General features: G+C 33.7%; 2 protein-coding genes across 2 annotated transcripts; one reads left to right on the plus strand and one right to left on the minus strand.

The window, feature by feature from the left end:
* The first annotated feature begins 1,728 nt into the window (after window positions 1-1,728).
* PKP3 (plastidial pyruvate kinase 3) lies at window positions 1,729-9,264 on the plus strand. Its single transcript, XM_022300718.2, has 12 exons — window positions 1,729-2,217; window positions 2,609-2,896; window positions 3,282-3,447; window positions 4,189-4,323; window positions 4,844-4,954; window positions 5,062-5,150; window positions 5,517-5,579; window positions 7,269-7,444; window positions 7,727-7,829; window positions 8,050-8,198; window positions 8,770-8,878; window positions 8,986-9,264. Exons 1-12 carry the CDS (start codon window positions 2,002-2,004, stop codon window positions 9,097-9,099), a joined length of 1,719 nt encoding a protein of 572 aa, XP_022156410.1. The 5' UTR covers window positions 1,729-2,001; the 3' UTR covers window positions 9,100-9,264.
* A 142-nt stretch (window positions 9,265-9,406) lies between these two features.
* Window positions 9,407-13,854, minus strand: NRT1.5 (nitrate transporter 1.5). Its single transcript, XM_022300706.2, has 5 exons — window positions 13,720-13,854; window positions 13,489-13,615; window positions 11,590-11,807; window positions 10,943-11,505; window positions 9,407-10,670 (listed from the first exon to the last, which is right to left on the minus strand). The coding sequence occupies exons 1-5, from the start codon at window positions 13,747-13,749 to the stop codon at window positions 9,800-9,802; spliced, it is 1,809 nt and encodes a 602-aa protein (XP_022156398.2). The 5' UTR covers window positions 13,750-13,854; the 3' UTR covers window positions 9,407-9,799.
* Window positions 13,855-21,047: the final 7,193 nt, after the last annotated feature.

The raw sequence follows: 21,047 nt of genomic DNA on the forward strand, positions 1-21,047 counted from the left end.
AAAACGTTTAAAACGTCCCTTTAATTTCAACTTTCAAGTTTGCTTTATTTTGATGATTGAACTTTCAAATTATTTATTTTAATTCTCTGGATTTTTAAAAATTAATTAGTTTGATATTTACCTTACATCTTGCTTGTAACTAGTTTACAATATGACTTTAAATATGTATACTAACGTATTTATAAAAAAAACACGCATTCAAACTATATAAGTTAAAGATAAGTATTTGATAGACGGATGTTAAGTGGTAAAACGATACAACAATAATTAAAATAGTTATTTTTTAAAAGTTTAAAAAGGAAAAAATCCCCACGACTCTTGGTGTACATGCCCAAGTATACTAATTTGTGGACCGTTGGATGATCCACACTGACACGTGGCAAAAGTAAAGCCCGATCAGAAAAATATCCCACGGTATCTGATTTAATTTCTAAAGAATCTTCGAAACCGTACACGACATGGTAGTCCTTATTCTAATAGAAAAGATCTTTCTCTTTGGCGCTATACTCGCTTAATGGCGCGTACATTTCACCGCCAAAACATACCGTTTTTTTTTTCATTTCTTAAAACAAAAAACGTACTAAAAAGTAAAAATAAGGTGCTATTCTAAAGTAAAAAAAATAAAAAAAAATTAAATAAGGTGCAAAAATATTTAGCTCATCTGCGGACCAATTCATATACCCATAGAGAGTTTAATACTTATAGAGGAAAGATGAAGCGATCGCGACCTCTGAGATGATAACATATGTAAGAAAAAATGTAGGAAATAAGACAACGTTAGTAAATTTAATTCACGATATATTTAGGGTGATTATGATGGTAGAACTATATTAATTTGCCGATCTGAGCATAGTTTAACTGATTAAACTATCTATCTTTGATTAAAAAGGCGAGTTCGAATTCTACAATAAAAGAAAAATATGACATGATTTATGTTTTAATACTTAATTATTTCAGTCAAATAGAGCATAGTTTAATGGTAATTGACATATATCTTCAATCAAGAGGTTGTAAGTTCGATCCCCCACCCGGTCACATGTTGTACTAAAAAAGAGGAAAATTTCTAATACTATGCCTCTTTCTATTTAGCATTTGATACATATATCATTTTATTTTATGAATCTCGCATCATTCTTAAATGAAGTTAACGTGCTAGTACTAAAAGTTGTACTTACTATTACAATACTAGATTTTTTTTTACACAAAAAGGCTAATTTATCTTTGATATTTTGAACTTAGCTTCACGATTAAAGCGTTTTTACTTGAAGAATATTTCTAGTACCACGAGAGTATGGATATTTCTTCTATTTACTGTTTACCACGTAAGCACCATATTTTAATAAAAAAGGAAAAATAATACCAAATGACATAAAATAAATATCTATTTATAAAAATATCATTACTTTTTGTTTTTTTAAATGTCACAGAAAGTAATTTTTAGTTGGTCTCGTGTAATTATATAAATTTATAATTTATGTCATTTTTGTAATATTTTAATTCTAATACCATATATAAAAATACATATTATTTTCTGTACTATTTTTTTTTTTAGTTCACCCATTAAAAATAACTGAGGGAATCTCCTACTCCACTTGTGATGTGATATTAAAAAAAATTGTGATATTTATTAAAAAATAAAGAAAATGGCGACTAAGGAGAGTGTGAAACACTTGGGAATTGAAGCGCGTGAGGGAGAGGAGTTATAAAATATGTGAAAGAGAAGTGAGGAGAGAGTCAGACCCCTAACCGTCCCTCAAAATCTGTGTGGCCCTTTCTTCCTCTGTCTCTGTCTAACGAGACTCCCTCTGCGCCGCCGCCACCGCCACCGCCACCGCCGCCGCCGCAGCCGCCTCTCCCTAAGCTTGCCGCCGCACCTCTCGCCGGCGGAGTTTGCAGTCATAACAGACAGGAGCTTCTTCCTTCTCTTTCAGGATTGTTCAACTTTTCTCCGCCGACCTCTCTGCCTCTCTCTCGCTGTCGCTCTGTTAAAGGTTTTCTTGAATGGCGACGTTTAATCTCTCTACTGGAGTGCCCATATTGAGATCAGATTCTGCCAGAGTCTCCGACCGCCTTGCCTCCTGTAGAACAGTTGCCGATGCTTTTGCTCTTGAACCGAAGAATGGAAGGATGTGTTTGCAATCGAAAATCTCTCCGATTAGATGCAGGAGCATTGCTGAGCAGCGGGAAGTTGAAACGTGTGATGGTTCTCTTGATACGGTGAGTTTGTTTACTTTCTTACCGTTTTGTTTGTTTTCCCGATACTTACACTTCGGTAGTTTGAGGCTCGTTCTTGGCTGATGTTGATGCTTCTCTGTTTGGTTACTGGAAATGTACTGGTTCCTCTCCATTACCTTGGTGAGGACTAAATATTTAAGCTCTACGGGGATTGAATTATGGATATTGTAAGATTGATGTCTCTTCCACAGTTCGAGTTCGTATAATTTTTGTAAGCTATATTTGGATTGCACAGGAGAAACATATGTATCTTAGATTCTGGTATTGAATGTTTTTTCCCCTAGTTGAACTAAAATGGAATGTTTTATTTTTTTCACTGTTATTTTTGTGAAGCATGACACCTCTAAGAGAGAGAGACTTCTGTTTGCTTCAGGATCAGGACGTTTCGAACTCTCCCATCAAGCTTCAGTCCAATGGATTTCCTCTTAGCAGGACGAAATTAACGACAAATTCTCGAAGGAAAACTAAGATAGTCTGCACCATTGGTCCTTCCACAAGTTCACGCGAAATGATATGGAAATTGGCAGAGACTGGGATGAACGTGGCACGTTTAAACATGTCCCATGGAGATCATTCTTCCCACCAGAAAACCATTGATTTGGTTAAGGAATATAACGCTCAATTTAAAGACAAAGTTATTGCCATTATGCTTGACACGAAGGTATGTTTTATGCCCTCTGTATGTTCATTGAATGCTAGACTATAACTAGTCCAGAGCAAAATTAGAACTTCTGATTCATCTTAAAGTTTTCACTATACGTTATCTGAACATGCAAGTTTGTAGTACCTATTATTCGAGATTCTGTACATCGGGATTTTGTTTTTTGAAGTTTAAAAGTCAAAATTTGATATATTTACGAATTTGATACTTTACGGAAGTTTTCATCATTTATATATGTATTTTTTTTGTGTTCTGGTACAAAAAATTAGTTGTATCTTCAGTTTATTTCTCGGTTGTATGCTTTAGGAATTCTGAATTAATGATATATGTTATTATCTTATTGATATTATAATTACCGCATTATATTTCTGTTTGTTTCACTCAGGGCCCTGAGGTTCGAAGTGGAGATGTACCTCAACCAATCTTGCTCAAAGAGGGGCAAGAATTTAACTTCACAATCAAAAGAGGAGTCAGCACAGAAGACACTGTTAGTGTTAACTATGATGACTTTGTGAATGATGTCGAAGTTGGAGATATCTTACTTGTCGATGGTGAGTATACTGCTTTAGTTTGTTCCACATTAGTGCTGAAAATTTATGATTCACCCTTTCTCGATAAGCGACTTGTTTTGTGTAATAGTCAGACAATGGGAGAAGAGAAAAAACTCTAGCTGGCTATAAAAATTGATAACTGATTATGCAGTCACTTCAAAGTATTATTCTCGTGGCATGCAGGTTGGTGAGGAGGCACTTCAAGATGACTTTTTATTTCAGTTAGAAATACAAGTTTTATGGTCTTGATCCGTGACTCTGATGGTTGGTGTGTCAAATATTTGTACTAATCTGATAACGAGGTGGCTTTGCAGATTGACTCTTAACTATTGGATTGATCAATAAAGGCTTACTTGATGATGATATTTTTTTTTCCATTACAACCAGACCATTAGCTGTTAACATTTTTGTAGTAGAGATCTGATCTTTTATTCATGTGGTTTTCTGCTTCAAATGCACAACACAACTTAGACCTATTCCTTAGACCAAAAGAATAAAATCTTCCTCTCTGAATAATTAATTTGCCCTTCAATTGCATTGAAAATTTTATATATGATTCCCCATGATTTATATTTACCTACTCACCTACTGATATGACTTGAACAGATCACAGCTTCGTTCAAACTTATATGCTTGACTAGTTGAAATATTAGTTATTTTTCTCTTTGGGCTGATGAGTTATAGATCTTATAGTTGCCTATTCTAGTGTCTCAAAGCAAAAATTTATTTTCCATATTCTAGGTGGAATGATGTCATTGGCTGTTAAGTCGAAGACAAAGGATTTGGTTAAATGTGTAGTCATTGATGGTGGCGAACTCAAATCGAGGCGTCATTTGAATGTCCGTGGAAAAAGTGCAACATTACCTTCTATAACAGGTAAGTTCGGTATTTAATATCAATGTTGCATTAATAATAATTTAGGTTAAATTACAATTCTAGTCTCTCTTTTAATGTTTGTCTTCCTTTATTTTCATTTTAGTCTATATACCTTATAAACATATCCGCTTAGTCCTAACGTTAATTATCTTGTTAACTAGTTATTACATAAATTGGCATGACACAATGTGGAAGTTGAAGTGATAACTGGATGTATTGTATGGTTGTACATACACAAAAAGTGGAGGTGGCAACATGTCAGGATGCACATGATGCTATGCCATATGTTTGTTACTATTTAAGTGGATAATTAACTTGAGGGACTAAGTTGATATGTGCATATAGAAGTACATGTGCTGAAATGAAACAAATTGAAGGAGGGAGACCAAAATGTTAAAAGTGGTGAAGTGTGCGGACTATAATAATAATATAACCTAGATATCTTCATCTATCTATACACACACACACACACATACCATCTATTGCCAGCTCTTAATCTATGAAATATTTCATGGTGCAGACAAGGACTGGGAAGATATAAAGTTTGGGGTGGATAATCAGGTTGATTTTTATGCTGTTTCTTTTGTAAAGGATGCTAGAGTGGTCCATGAGCTGAAGGACTATCTGAAAAGTACAATTTTAAAAATTTTAATCAATTGCCCATTATATTCCCAATTTAGCACATCTATGCTTCCTCTCATTCTCACGGCAAATATATATTATCTTTTTTTTTTGTAGGCTGTAATGCAGATATTTATGTGATTGTAAAAATTGAAAGTGCGGACTCAATACCGAATCTTCATTCAATACTTTCAGCGTCAGATGGGGTTAGCTTTCTAGTTCCTTGATTTAATACTTCTAACCGAATACACCAGTAACTTTACCATTAGAATGCAAATGACAATTGGTTTATCAGCAAGACTCAACATATTATTTATATGTCATGTAGTTTTAGAACCAAAATTGATTTTTATTTTTTAGGCTTAATTGTTGTCTTCCAGAGGATACTACAGATTGGCTCTATGAGTTGCTTTTAGGATGGTGGCTCCAAGGAAAAGATAGAATATTACTGTTCATTTATGCTAACATGTTCTTACTTCGTCTCATGTATTTGTGTCACATGTTACTGTTCAGGCTCATCAGTCTTCATTCCATTTTGAGTTGCAACTTAACTAGTTTACTTGACTTTTTAGGCAATGGTTGCTCGTGGAGACCTTGGGGCTGAACTTCCAATCGAGGAAGTCCCTTTATTGCAGGTAAAACTCTTCCATTATTAGTACTATCTCATTCATCATTCTTCCATTCTGCAGCATTAGTTCCAGATTAACTTCATTAATGACTTAAATGGTTAGTGTCTTCACCTGACCTAGGAGAAAGCAATTTTGGATTCAATGGCAAGAAAGATAATGCCGATTGGTTTTTTTTTTTTTGGCAAGCTTCCCGTGGATATCTTTTCTTTTCTTTTGTGCACTTTCCTTTCTTTCAATGAATATGTTTTCTTTCTTATTTAAAAAAAAAAAAACAAAGATAATAACAGACTGCATTTATGCATTTGTTTTCTATTTAGGGCGTACATCTTCCCCCTATTAGAATCAAGCATGGCAATGAGGGGCTAATGTAAAACTCCTGTAGTTAAAAAGGATATTCCAAGATGGAAACATTAAGCATGATTGTCATTGTCAGGAAGAAATTTGCTATTTTGGGGAGTTATATCTCTCTATTGCTCTCTTGATTAAAGATGAGTAACGGAATTTCATTCTAAAGGGGATTACAGAGAAGAGTAGATAAACCATCTACTAAAATGCTGAGGGAGTTGACAAAAGAAAGACTATGATTGGCCTTGATCATAAAGTAATGATTATTGTACAAAATTCTCATAAGAGTACACCAATTGAAAGCCAAAGCTAGCATCCAAACATCCTCAAGATCTCTTTCATCACACCTTCCAAGCCTGATTTCTCTCTACCCCAATCTCACAAAAAAATGCCCTTGACAGCTGGAACGGAGAGTTTAAGATTTTTCTTCGAAGACCTATGTCCACAAAGTCATTGGAGTAAGGGTCCACCACTTTTACGCCAAAACACTAATGCAAACTGAAGCAACCGAGCAGCTTGATTCAACAATTGCAGGCAAAAAGGTAGTGAAAAGAAAAGGTGAGCCTGGTCCTCCAAGGAGATTTTTGCACGTAATATACCAGTGGGGAAAAGTGATCCATTGGCTAATTCCTTTGAACTCAGTTAGTGGAATACTAAAACAAGCCAAAAATAAACCCAAAGGTGTTAAAAAATATTTTGAAAAGTGGAAAGTCTTGATAAATATAAAGAAGGGATACATCAATCTTTTTTTAGATGAAATCCAAGTTTCTTCATGTTTTTTTTTGGTATTCCTTTTTTATATTTATTGAAACTTTCCAAGGAGATAAATAGCAATGTGGTCGTGTCCTCTGCAGAGAATTGGAATCTATGATTCTATCGAATGCCTAAACTGTAAGGATTGGATAAGTCTTAGAAGTTTCTCATGGAAACAAAGATAACTGGAATCAAAATTTGGCCAGGAAGGAATATTTGTTTTAAGTACTAAGATTTTTTTTAACCAAGAATTCGCTGCTAGATTCCAAAGTTTAAGATTGTTGGTTTTCACAAGGGCTATACTTTTTCATTTTGAATGTTAATTCACAAAGATATGAATCCATCTACCTCCAAATTATGAAGTTTCCTTGGAAAGGAGTACAATCCAGAATTGAATAAATTGGTGTAGATGCGACATGATTCAAGAACATTAATATTCAAAGGAAATAAAAGCATTATAATCTTTTTTGGGCAAGAAACAAAATTTTCATCAATTACCAAAAATAAGAGCATTATAATCAAGAAATGTAAAATAATAGGATAAACATTCTATCATACTTCATCATATAACAGTGCTTCACATTGCTTTTCTGTCAGGAAGAAATTATTAAAAGGTGTCGTAGCATGCAGAAACCAGTTATTGTAGCAACGAACATGCTGGAAAGCATGATTGATCATCCCACACCAACCAGAGCCGAGGTATCTGATATTGCTATTGCAGTACGAGAAGGTGCTGATGCAGTCATGCTTTCAGGAGAAACTGCTCATGGAAAGTATGCATCTTGGTCCATTATCTGGGCATCTTATTGTGGCAGTCATTTATATATATATATATCTCGACTGGAAATGTTCACTCAAAAACTCATTTAGTCCCCTTTCAGACTTTTGGGTAGGAATGAGCCCCTTGAAGTATAAGAGCAATAAAGATGAATATGTTTTTGACGTTTTTTATTCTTTTCTGCTTTCCCATACTAAGAAAATTACCTCAGTTCCTTCTTGATTTCGTCATTTTTATATCAAATTGATTTTTTGATCCATAAGGGTAACATCATTAGGTATCCATTGAAGGCTGTGAAAGTGATGCATTCTGTGGCATTGAGGACTGAATCTAGTTTACCGATTGGTTCTACTGCTCCAAACCAATTGAGTGTCCACAAGGTTTGTGTTATTTACAGTGACGTGACGTTAACATTGTGTTTTCTAATTTAGTGTATCTTCAATGTTCCTTCAACGATGTTGTTGGGGCATGGGGTGAAGGCAATTGGTTTCTTTCTGATTGGGTTTAAAATCTTATAATAACACAGAATTTAAATTTAAAGCTAAAAAAGATTTATTTTATATATATAAAAAATCTGATGGGCATCGTATTCTTTGACAGAGCCAGATGGGAGAAATGTTTGCCTTTCACGCAACCACCATGGCCAATACACTTAATACTCCTATCATCGTCTTTACAAGAACGGGCTCCATGTCTATACTCTTAAGTCATTACAGGCCTTGCTCTACTATCTTTGCCTTCACTGACGAGTAAGTTCAGAAGCACTGTTAAATCTTTTGCAATTTCCTTGCATTTCATATATGATTTGCATATTTTCAGCACTCCAATTTATATAGCTCATACCATTGAGCCTTTTCATGTTAAGGGGTCTTTATATATAAGGTGTCGGGTATGAATACTTTGCAATGTAAATGTAGAGTATGCTATTTTTTTTATGCTTTTATGTCTAACTTCTAATAGTTGTGTAGCCGTGAATATTAGTTGGCGATGTAGTAGCTCTATGGAACCAGGTTGGAACCCCTAAAATATTTTCTATTTGTAGCTATAGATAGAGATAACAGTCTAACACAATGCAAGGTGCATGACTTACAGCATGGTCAAAATTATAAATGTTTCTGCTTTTGCTCGAAAAACACTATTTAATATGCCATTTATGTGAAGTCTCGGATCTTTCTTTCTTTGAATCGGGTGTAGTTCACACTAGTATTAGCATATATGTTTTTCACCGTCTTGGTTTTTCTTTTTGATGACTTGAAGAGTATATCTTATGAGTTATGACTGTAATCGAATCATTTCTTAATTAACTATTGTCTGATGCAGCGAAAGAATTAAACAGAGGCTGGTGCTTTTTCATGGGGTCATGCCCATCTACATGAAGTTTTCAAATGATGCAGAAGAGACGTTCTCCAGAGCACTCAACCAATTGCTGGTTAGTTTTTCTTTATTGTTTATTTCCTTGCGTTTTTTTAAAGATTCTCTAAGGATTTGTCAACGATTTTTGGGGGTTAAATGGTTTAAAATTTCCCTCGTTTGCAGGATAAGGGTCACGTGATAGAAGGAGACCACGTTACCCTTGTCCAAAGTGGAGCTCAACCAATCTGGCGGAAAGAATCTACTCACCATATTCAAGTACGTAGGATCCAAGGTTGATTTTGCTAGTAAAAGGAGGCTTTGTTGTTTTGTTCTTTCTCATTTTTGGACGTTATTCTGCATAAGATAAGTAATAGTTTTGTAATGTTATGACAAAATTGGCCTATTTATTAGACATTTCTTGATGATTCAGATTGGTAATATACATTTCTATAGCTTGAACCACTATCTGTTTATTTATGTATTAATCAAGTCAGACTGATCCCAAGGGTACTGAATTATAACTTTGAGGACATGCGACAAGATACGAAAAGTAGTCGTCAAATGATAAAAAAAAAGAGGCCGAAGCATAAGAAAAAACAAGGCAGAAGACAAATGAGGGTGCTTCATTTCCATCCGCAACTTGACAGAGAACAAAGGTGGCTCAGTGATTGGCCCAGCTTCCCCATATAGAAAAGGAAAAGTGAAAAGATGTGTCAAAGTCCTCTAATGAATAAAGCGAAGAAATTTACGAGGTGGGAACATGGAAGGCCTTGCACGAGAAATCTACGGGATCATAACATGTCACCCTTGCTCTTACAACAATATGGCTTGAAATTATTTGGTCAGATGTAATAGAAAGGGGAAAGAATTGGGTACACAGAGTTAAGCCAAAATTAGGTTTCTGACTCTTTAGGGCCCCATTCCTTTTATTCTTCTTATACAAGCTGATAGAATATGCATCAAACATGTCTTGGTTTTGTTTATATATTTCTTCAAATCAGACCTTGATGTCGTCCTGGTCTTCATTTTTTTCACACTTACCCTCCAGTTTGATACATTTGTACCATCTAGCACAGAGAATATACACTGCAAAGTCGATTGCTGTCAATCCAGCTAGGAGGAAGTAAAATCTGTCTAGATGGCCTCTGTTCAGGTTTCCTGGAATCCATCCTGGCATGTGATCCTCTGTTGATATCTTCATAACCATAGTGACCAGAAGGCTACTGACATAATTCCCCAAAGAGATTGATGTCATACAAAGTGCACTGCCAAAGCTTTTTAACCCGTCTGGGGTTTGTGCATTGAAGAACTCCAATTGGCCCACGTACATAAAGACCTCAGAAGCTCCTATAAATGCATACTGTGGAATTTGCCAAAAGATGCTCAAGGAGCTTGAGCCTTCACAGTGTGTGCAGTTGCCTTTGGCGTATTTTAGCCTATAACACTCAACAATCCCTGCTGAAACCATTGCCATCACTGCTATGATGAGACCAATTCCCATTCTCTGAAGTTCGGTAAGCCCTTTAGAATCTGATTTTCTAAGTTTTCCTACAAGTGGGTCTAGGACTCGCCGGTAAAGGAAGATGAAAACTGCCACGCTGAGAATGTCGAAGCTCGACATGCTTGCAGGTGGGATGTGGAAGCTTGAAACAGTAGTTTTCATTGCAGCGCCTTGCTCGACAAAGAGGGAAGCCATTTGAGTGAAGACTACGGAGTAGATTATGGTGCAGAGCCAAATAGGAAGTAATCTTAAAATGCACTTGACCTCTTCCACTTGTGTGATGGGACAGAGGCGCCACGGATTGTCAATGCCTTGTCCTTGGTTATCCAAATCTCTTGATGTTATATATGCTGCCCTGTCCAAAAACCTACAATATATAGAAGAGCAATCATGAGTTTATTATATGCAGACTACAATTGCAGCTGAACTAAGAGCTTGTGTGAGCTTGTTAGAAGTTACCGATGTAGGATTTCTCCAGAATTTTCTTTTACAATTCAGAAAAGGATTTCGAATGATTCGGAAAGTGGAAACAAGACATGATACTATTTCAAGCTCTACCAGAAAATCCGAAATGTGAAATACGAATCTGTTTGTCAGACTTTGTTCAAAGAAATGAAGCTGAAATGTAAATGTCCTTACTTGAATCCATGTGTGTGAAGTATCTTTCTACCACGATTCATGGAACTGTCCTTGCCATCAACAGTGTATAGTTCATCTTCACCAGGTGGCATCTTGACTGTTGATTTCTTAGCTGCAGCAACAATGACTTGGCAGAATCTGGAGAGAGGGTTACCACTTGGCTTGAAGTGCCTGTACCTTGGAGTTCCAGAAAGAAACAAAATCAGTGCTGCAAAAGCTGAGCCAGTGGACACCCAGAAGCCTAGAGCCCACAGTCCTCCATCTTCGAAGTACCCTAAAATGGTGTTTGAGAAGAGGGAACCCAAGTTGAGTGCCAAATAAAAGTAGCTAAAGAATGCCACTTTGGATTGCCCCTCTGTGGAGTCCTCTTCATCAAATTGGTCTGCTCCCAGTGTGGCAATGTTGGGTTGATATCCCCCGTTTCCCAGTGCAATAAGGTAAATGGAGAGGTAAAACAATGCATTCCCCAATCTTGAATGTGACTCGCATGGAGTGTCTTCATCCCCACAACCTTTTGGTTTTATCAGGAAGAGCTGCGATGTTAGGGACAGTGAAACCAGGCCCTGCAATAAAGAAATGTCAGGAAGCAGTTGGAGAAGAAAAGCCAGTAGTGCTGGAATCGTTAAGGTTTGGTACACTGTACTCACAATGACAAAGATGATCTGAAAAACCGCACAAGTTTTGTACCTTCCCCAGTATGAATCACTGAGGAAAGCCCCAACAAGAGAGAAGATGTACACCGTCCCGGTCCATTTGCTTACGCTGTTTGCTGCGTCGGCATTATTTTGTTGCAAAACCCTTGTCAGGAACAACACCAAGTTCACACCAACCCCGAAGAACGCAAGAGTTGCAAGACCTTGATTTACTGTTTTATTGGGGGAGAAGGAAGTCAGGGACTGGACAATAAATGTTAGGTTTGTTCTTCATTTGGTGGTGAATTCATGACAAATCTGTCCAATTAAGTGGGATTTCCTTAGTGGTTGCCTTTTCTCACCATATTGTTGTTTATTTCGAGTGTTGAAATTGCTTTGAGAAGTGCAAAAAGAAAGTAAGGCAGATCAGATTCCAATTCAGAACCACAATACTTGTAGTTATCTATGAGGACTAAGATCCAAATTGCTCAAGAGTGAGTTGTCATTATGTGAACTAACTTCAAAAAATCTCATATGGAGTTTCTCTCTCTACAAATCATTGAAAGTTATGCTCTGATGAGGGTATATAAGGAAGCTTGTTATCTTCTCTCTCTCCCTCTCTACTGTAAGACCCACAAAAATGGTAATTGTGTAAAGGATAAAAGCATTCCCATTATGAATTTCACTGTTAGAACATAGCTTTGGACCCTTGGTTGAAGGAAAAAGGTCTTTCCTTTTTGGTATTTTCCACTGAAAAGAGTCGTGTTTCCCTAATGTCCTTTTCCCACTATTAACCAACTTATAAGTTATGACACATTTTACTTCGATGATATTGGAGGAATGTAAAGCAACATGCTTTATAGTTCCTTTCCCTTTCAATATTTCTAGAAGGAATATTTCTGATGTCAGAATTTCATGTGAGCTTTTGAATTTCAAACAATTCAGTTATAGATCCCATTCTATCACTGCTCTTCAGTTTCATGCAATCCCTCTGTTTTGGTTTCTCATAGAAAAGGTTGTAGAGCTCTTTTTACTGATTATCTTCTTATTATGATGATAGTTTTAACAAGTGACTGAAAGGGGAAAACAGGAGAGAAATACAAAAAGTAAAATGCTGGAGGGTTCAGGGCCATGAACTGAGACTAATTTCTACCTGTAAGTAAATTCTTCTAGGGATTAGAGACAACGCGTGGAAAATCCACGTCATGCTATGCAAAAAAGAGTTGATTACGTGTCAGACACATCTCTTGTTGATGCATGCATTTCTCACCTTCTCTTTCTGTCTTGTCGTCCAGCTCTCAAAGAGTCAAATGAGGTAATAAAGCACAGTCCTTAAGAAATCTCTCTCTCATCATTTTTGGGTTGTTGCCTCTCTCTACAGTTAATGTTATTTTGGTCTCTCTCTCTCTCTCTCTGTGACGATTATTAATTCAGATTTTAGTATTGCCTGAAATTAGGTGGAGGAGAGAGCCGCATGCAAGGAGACTACAACACTTGGCTGGTTGTGTAGTGCCAAATGTTAAGCAATAAAGCCATTCCTATTTCTCTCCTCATGGTTCCATCCTTTTCTGCATTTAAGAAATCAGGTGAGAAGCTCTTTCACATCTCTAGTATGCACTTCCACTTATCTTTTTCCCAAATCCAAACAAAATTTTAACTGACACTTCTCTCTCACCCCCACTATTCTGAAACCATTCCCCCCATAACCTCCTTTTTCCTCTCTCTCTCTCTCACACACAAGGTTATTAAGAAAACAAGTTGAGAGAAAATCTAGGTAGAAAGTGTTCAATGTGGAAGATTTTACCAACAAAGGCTTCCACTTTGAGAAGAAATGACAAATAAGATCAGTAGATAGATGAAAGAAGTTAAACTTGAAATTGTGGAACAGAGAGAGAGAAATTTTGGGGGGCTTACAGAGTATGATGGTTCCAGCAAACCATCCTCCAGATTTTGATCTGATTGCAGGGTGGCCATGCCAATCAACAGTCCCATCAAGAGTGCAAACTTCTCTCTCTCCTTTCCTCTCACCACCCTGCAAATTCTGTACCCAAAAAAACACAAATTACACTCCAAAATGTGCTTCTTCTTATTCATTTTCAAAAGACAGAGAGAGAGACACACAAAAGATTTCATTTGATAACAGACCTCATTGCAAATCTCCAAGCAAGCCGCCATTGATGAATGGATTATGTTAGAAATATGAAGTAGAGCAGAGCAGAACAGAACAGAGCAGGGGAAGTTGGTGAGTATTAATGCTCTGATGATAGTTGAGTTGCAGAAGTGAGAGGACACAAGCATGGGACTTGAAACAAGATGGGAAGTGTGTATAAATAGAGAAGCCAAGGTTGGGTTCAACGGTAGAGATTTAGAGAGAGAAATGTGGGGTCACCCAAATGTCCAAAATCATATAATTTCTTTTTATTTTCTTCTTTTTACAATATGGATCACACTCTTGGGATGTAGATGTTACTTTAATCTATTATTCTATTTCTTTTGGCTTCCTAAGAATTTCAGAAAAAAAGAGGGGGGTTGGGTTGTGTTCTTATTTGTTAGGATAAAACTTTGGCTCCTTGATGTTTCTAGATGTTATATTCTGATAATTTGTAGTAAATGAATATAAGTGGTTCTTATTTTATCTTTAAACATTTTTATATTAGATTGAAAGAGATATGACATAGATTCTTTTGATTAGTCTTGTTTTAATTAATGAGGCTGTTGTAATATCCACTTTGCCTCACTTAGTGCTCATATATTTTTGACATGGACACCATAGAAATGAAGTAAATTCTGAAATTGGCTGCCACATGGCACATGATCATTACATATATAGTTACAAGTTTTCTTTAATGTTTTAATGTTTTAACTTCTTTGTTTTTTTATGCTCTAATGGTAAGTGACAATTATATTGTATTCGATACTCTATCGGATTTGAGTTGAGCTCAAAATCTCTTATCTTAGGATAGATAATGAGAGGTCTACAACTGATAGGAGAGAATACAAAATAGTCCTCCAACACATTACCCATGATCTCATGATCAAACTCTGAGATTCGCTCTCTCAAAACTTAGCCCATTTGGATTTATCTCTTCAAAAGATATCCTTTATGAATAGACAGCCGAGAATGCAACATCAAAAGGATAGACGACGATGAAGGATTAGAAAGAAGGAGTAGAAAGGAGGAGTTAGTTTGTCTTTTTTTAGTTGAATAGGGTCAGAATCGAATGATTAGGATCTCGACAATGAGACAAAGCTAAAAAGGGAAAGATTGGATGCACTAAAAAAAACAAGATGAAGAGAATATGAAGTTTTGATACATTACCTAGGATCAAAACTCGAGATTGCTCCCTCAAAACTTAGTTTGGACCTATCTTTTCTAACGACATTCTTTACCCACACGATCGGACGGCCCAACACACAAGAAGAAGATAATATAAAACCGTAATATTCTCATAAACATTTTACTCTTCATATCTTGCTACTTCAAGATCATTGGCACTTCCTTTAAAAGTGTTTAGAATATATATGCAGCTTGCCTCAATATTCTCTCTCTACACATAAAGAAAAAAGAGAATGTGAAGCACATTAGTAGTTATTCAATAAAAGTTTGCATTACTACGACATAAATATCCAAGCTTAGAAATCACATAACTACTCAAATCTTATACATTTTTATGAAAATATTCTCTTAGGAGACTTAATTGAAAGAGAATTGGTGATTCTATTAACAAATATTTCGAATAATAATCGATTTGATTATCAAATATTGCTGTATTATTATACAGGATATGATTCTATTATACTGTGCATCCATCCATTTCACACATGAATTAGGTTATAATCGATGCTTTTTAATCCTTTTTTTAAAAAATAATTTTTCCAAATAAATGATGAGAACCTTCTACAAAAGAATTAAAGTTTATCAACCGTGTTTATGTATATATATTTTTTGTACATCGTTAACAACAGGGATATATATTTATATTAAATGTTCGTTTGGATTTGTATACTTAATTTTGTTCTCAACTAATGGAAGTTATGTGCCAATTGAGAAGTTGCTTTTGCGTTAATCCCATGTTTTGGCAATAATTTATGCAAAGTTTTGTCCAAAAAAGAAAAAAACCCTTCAAGTTTTAATTTATTTGTTTTGGCCTGTAACGTCAAAACCTTTGAATCTCTGGTGTCGAATGCAATTGAAACATGTTTTCTATCATATACAACCAGGCTGGATCAATGTTGAATAAATACTCGAAACTCTTTTCCATGGTACCACCACCAGTCGACCTAACCTTATTTAGCAATTCGAAAATGAAAAGAAATATTTGCGTCCCTCAAAATTTTTCCTCCAGTTCTGTGAACACATATTTGATAGAGCCTAGAGATTCTCCCCATCTAGTATTTATGTTAATTACCACACCAACCATACAAGATTTATAATTTGACACTTATGGAAAATGGTGGAATATTGAAAAATCGATTACATAATGAAAATGATATGTTCCTATTGCTTATGAAGTTGTTAGGTAAATCAATTGTTTCCTAACATTTTTAGGCAAGATGGAGAAACAGATTATGGTATTAAGTGTTGGGCAAGTGAGAAAGTTGAAAAGGCAAACATATACAAATCAGAAATAAATTGAAAGAGCCAAATGGCATTATACAAGAAATAACTATAATGAACTTAATTAATTATATATATATATATATTATACGTACGGTCTAAGTTAGGATCTTATCTCCCAAAATTTAGGGTTAAATTTATTTCCTTCCAAATTAATAATGTGTTAGTGTTAGGCTGTCTTTCAAAGAAAAGCATATGTTTCCAAAGCTATAATCTTATTCTTTTTCAAGCTAACTAACTATTATATGGTTTCTTCCAAATAAATTTATATTTAATAACATTACTTAAATTGAATAACGGATGGTAGCATGACAATTGAAATATTATTCAATCAAATCTCTCTTTTCCTGCGTGACATATTTTAAAAATTGCAACTCTCTCGAGAAAATTGATAGATCTCAATCTAACGCGTAGGAAAAAAAAAAAAACTCTTTCTATCAATATTTATGATGATTTCTACCAACAATCACAAAGTTTATGTTTACGATGATAATTAATGATGTGCATAAAAATATATTTTCCAAAACTAGTAAATATGTGCATTTTTATTGGCTAGCTAGCTATGTAGAAAGACTCAAACTTTAAAACAAAAGAAAAAGTTCGATTGCCAAAGCGAGCATAGCTTGACATATACTATCAACCATGAGGTTGTGAGTTTGATCCCTCACCCTCATATGTTATACTTAAAAAAAAATTCGATTTTCATTTCGAAATCACGGTTTGCGAATCGAGACTTTAATGTATTTAATAATATTAACTTTTACAAGTCACTCAATCACTATACAGATTTGAAAATAGTTTCTCTAAGCAGACCAACAATGGTTTTAATTCCTTTTCTCCCTCTTTTCCCTTTCATTTTAATAAAACAAGAGTGAGATCCAGCAGGCCACAATAAAACTCACAATCAAACCTAAAAGTTGAAAAAGAAGAAAGGAAGCATTGAAACATTTATACATAAAGAAGACCATATAATTAGGCCAACCCTAACACATTATAGTGGCAATGTGTGTCATAAAAAGAATCTAAAACTGTCCATAAAAGGGTTGGTTTATTGCATAATTGGAAGCCTATATATGTTTCAAATGGTGTTTTTGTGGGTTGAAAGAATCTCGAGAAATCTACTCAATATATAGAGGTGAGTATATTTAATACTCAAAATCAACTCGAGATTTAATAAGTAGCTATCATTATGTATTCCCAACCTGAGTAAAGATAACAAGTTATGACATCTATCTCCGATGGAAAGATCGCGAGTTTGAATATGCCCCTATATATTGTACTTAAAAAAATACTATCATTATATAGAGAAGGTGTGCCATTGTATGAATTTAAATATATGATAATTAATTTTATTTCCATACCAGGCTAGCTATACTAAAGTTAGAGTTAGAGTGCCAAAGCGAACATAGCCTAGCGATAATTGACGTATATCTCCAATTAAGAGGTTGTGAGTTGGATCTCCCACCCTACATGTCGTCCTTCGTTTAAGGATAATTAATTATGAGTCTACTTGGCTAAACATTTTGTATTTTTCTAAAAAGCAAACTTTAAAAAGAAGGAAAAACTAAAGACAAAAACTATTATGTGCACACCTGTTTGACAAACAACAATTAATTATTTTGTTAAATGCCCAAACACATTAGAGATATTCAAAATGTTGTGTTAAAGCATCAAACTTGAAAACAGGTCTTAATCCATTTCCTTTTACACATAAAGATAACAAAAGAAAAGAAAAACCCTTTATTTATATATATATATATATATATTATATAAATATAAATGTAAGGGAATACAACTGTTAAGCATGATATCAACAAGGAACTAAAAAGTGTGAAAAGGCAAATATCATATGTTTATAAATGTTAACGTTTTATATAAACTCTCCCATCTGAATGGCCTTTCATGCCTTGTTTTAGACATACAAGCCATTCATTTAGGTCAAGACAACCAACTTCATCTTAATTTGGAGATATATTATATTGAAAATGCTTTATTAGCCATCTTAAAAAATATTTTTATGTAATAAATTGGTGAAACGAAAAATACTTTATACCTAAAATGTTCCTGTTCTTGATAACTTTTCCTTTTACATGGATGTGCATGCGAAATTGAGTTGTGCTGCTCAAGTCAGTTAAGATATATATTCTCGATAAAAAAATAAGAAGTTCGAATTCTCGTCCTATAGGTTTGTTCCTAACTTCAAGTATATACATACATATATTTTTTTTTTCATTAATATCAATCTCCTTTCCTAACTACATTTTATTATTTGGTATTTTTCTAATACATACACTTGATATACTTTTAACTAATTTTTACACACTTTCTGTCATTCATTGAATTTGTAACTTTAATTGTTTTCATTTTAATATTTTATCAATTCTAGAAATATCTTTTTCGTATACATTAATTATTAAATGACACTCTTTAACCAAATTAAAAGCACTTTTCAAATACTATAAGTGATAACCAAGCAACAAATTAAGTGTTTTATTATTAAAATATTTTATAATAAAACAATGTTTGATAAACCACTCAAAAGCACTTGGAAACTTTGCAAAAAAAAAAAAAAGCACTTGGAGACGCATGTTTGTCTAGAATGCTTTAGAAATAATGTTCTTAAACAAAACAAACTTTCTTTATAAAATATATATTTCTTTTAGACAAGAAAAGCACTTATATAAATATTTAGGTAAAATTAAATACATACAAATACAAATGTTGTCAAAAAGCAATTTGTTCATCTCATTATATTCTGTGTCAAAATATACTCCATGCATATTTTGTATTTTGGTTGGTTAACTTTGGGATTTCGAATCCAAATCTTTCCAAGCATGAAACACAATGGCTTATTAAGTACACAACAAATTAAGTTGGATTAATACAAATCCATTTTTCAGAACTCTAAAAAAAAAAAAAGAAATAATAATAATAAAGGATCCCAGATTGAAAGGATCAAGAGACTTAATAAGGATTATAAATATATTACCTCTAATTTGATTTTGATTTTGAATATCAGAACCTAAAAAGTTTATTATCAATTAATTTTGAGAACCCTATATGAATATTAAAATCTAATATACATCTTTGCCTTACCAACCCAACAAATTAAAAAACAAATTAAGTTTAGACTAATACAAACCCATTTTTCCAAATCCTAAAAGAGGTGGTAGGTTTGGTTTAAATAGACAAAAAGATGGCTATATGAATATATCTTTGCCTTATCAACTCGGAAAATCAAAAAAAAAAAAAAAAGAAAAAAAAGAAGAGAAATTTTACCAACTTGACATAAAATTTATTAACATGTATATATTCAACGTCACAACTTTTCATTTCTTTCAAATATAATATAAATGTGATTTTTCTTAATGTGTTAAGTTACCTTTAGTTGTACCTTGATTTGAATTATACTATTTTGGTAAATTTTCAAACCTCTCGCTATATTTGAGAATAAATTTTTGCATTTATTTTATATTATCATTATTATGTAAATGTTTGGAAATGAATATTAAGTTGGATTAATACAAACCCATTTTTCTAAACCCTAAAAAAGGTGGTGGGTACAGTGATGGATCCAGGGCAACGCAGGACTCTAATTTTGATTCCATAATATATATTCACTTTTTAGTAAAATGAATAGAGATTCGAACTCATGATCTCTTACTAAAAGATATGTGTCAATTAGCATTAAGTTAAGTTCGTATTGACAATAATTTATAGTCAGTCGAATGTTAGAAATAATTGGTCTTTGATCTGTCCGCTGCTGCAATTGCCTCTTTACTTCTTTTTTATTATTTTTTTTATTTTTTAATTTGTTCCTTCTATTGCTATTAGTGCCGATGACCAAAGTTCGACTCCACCCATGCCCCTATATGTATATAAATTTTAGGTTAAAAAACACTTTTGATCATTGTACTTTTGTTAAAGTTACGATTTAACCATGAATTTTAATTTGTAACGATTTAGTCCATGTACTTTCAAATTTGTAACAACTTAGTCCCCATACTTTATTATATAACAGTTTAGTCATTGTATTTTAAAGTTTGTAACGATTTAGTCCTCATCATGAGTTTTTTTGTTAAGTTTCTTATATTTATCGATTGATAAACCAATGAGTGATCAAATATGTTTATAAATTAAAAAGATTAAATTGTTATATGATAAAACTTGACACTTGATTTTAGTAAGATTTTTCATGATAAGGACTTAAATTGTTACAAAATTTAAACTATAGGAACTAAATCGTTACAAACTAAAGTTTATGGACTAAATCATTACTTTAGTCAAAGTACAAGAATTATAGATAAATAAAACTATATATATATTTTTCTTTCTATTCACGAGATTGATTATTTTTAATCTATTTTAGAATCAAACTAAAAGGTCGAGTTTTAGTCTGAAAATACAATTGGTAAATAAAATTCAAATTATTTTTAGACTTTTAGTTTCAGTTTTTATTATTGTTTAACTTTTTTGAAATATTATTATTGTTTAATTTATGTTTTAGGTCTTAAATAATTTTCAATTAATATTTTTGTGCATTTAAATTGGAATCAAAACGAAAAATATTATAAAAGAAAAACAACACCTCGATTATTATGTCCAATAGTAATACTAATTAGGATAGATCTGATAGAGTAGTAAATTCAAGAGAATTACATCTCGGGTCTAAGAACTAAAATGTATGATTACCATTCTAAACTTATATATGAACTTATGAATATTTTAAAAAATTGAATCGCATGCTAATCCAATTATCTTATCTATATGTATTGTGCCCTCCAATCAAATTTCTAAATCCGCCGCCAATGGGTTGGTTTCAATATGCAAAAAAGATGGCTATGTAAATCTGCAA

This window comes from Momordica charantia (assembly GCF_013281855.1).
Source record: "Momordica charantia cultivar OHB3-1 chromosome 6 unlocalized genomic scaffold, Mcharantia_2.0 BLBB01000006.1, whole genome shotgun sequence".
NCBI classification, from domain to species: Eukaryota; Viridiplantae; Streptophyta; class Magnoliopsida; order Cucurbitales; family Cucurbitaceae; genus Momordica; species Momordica charantia.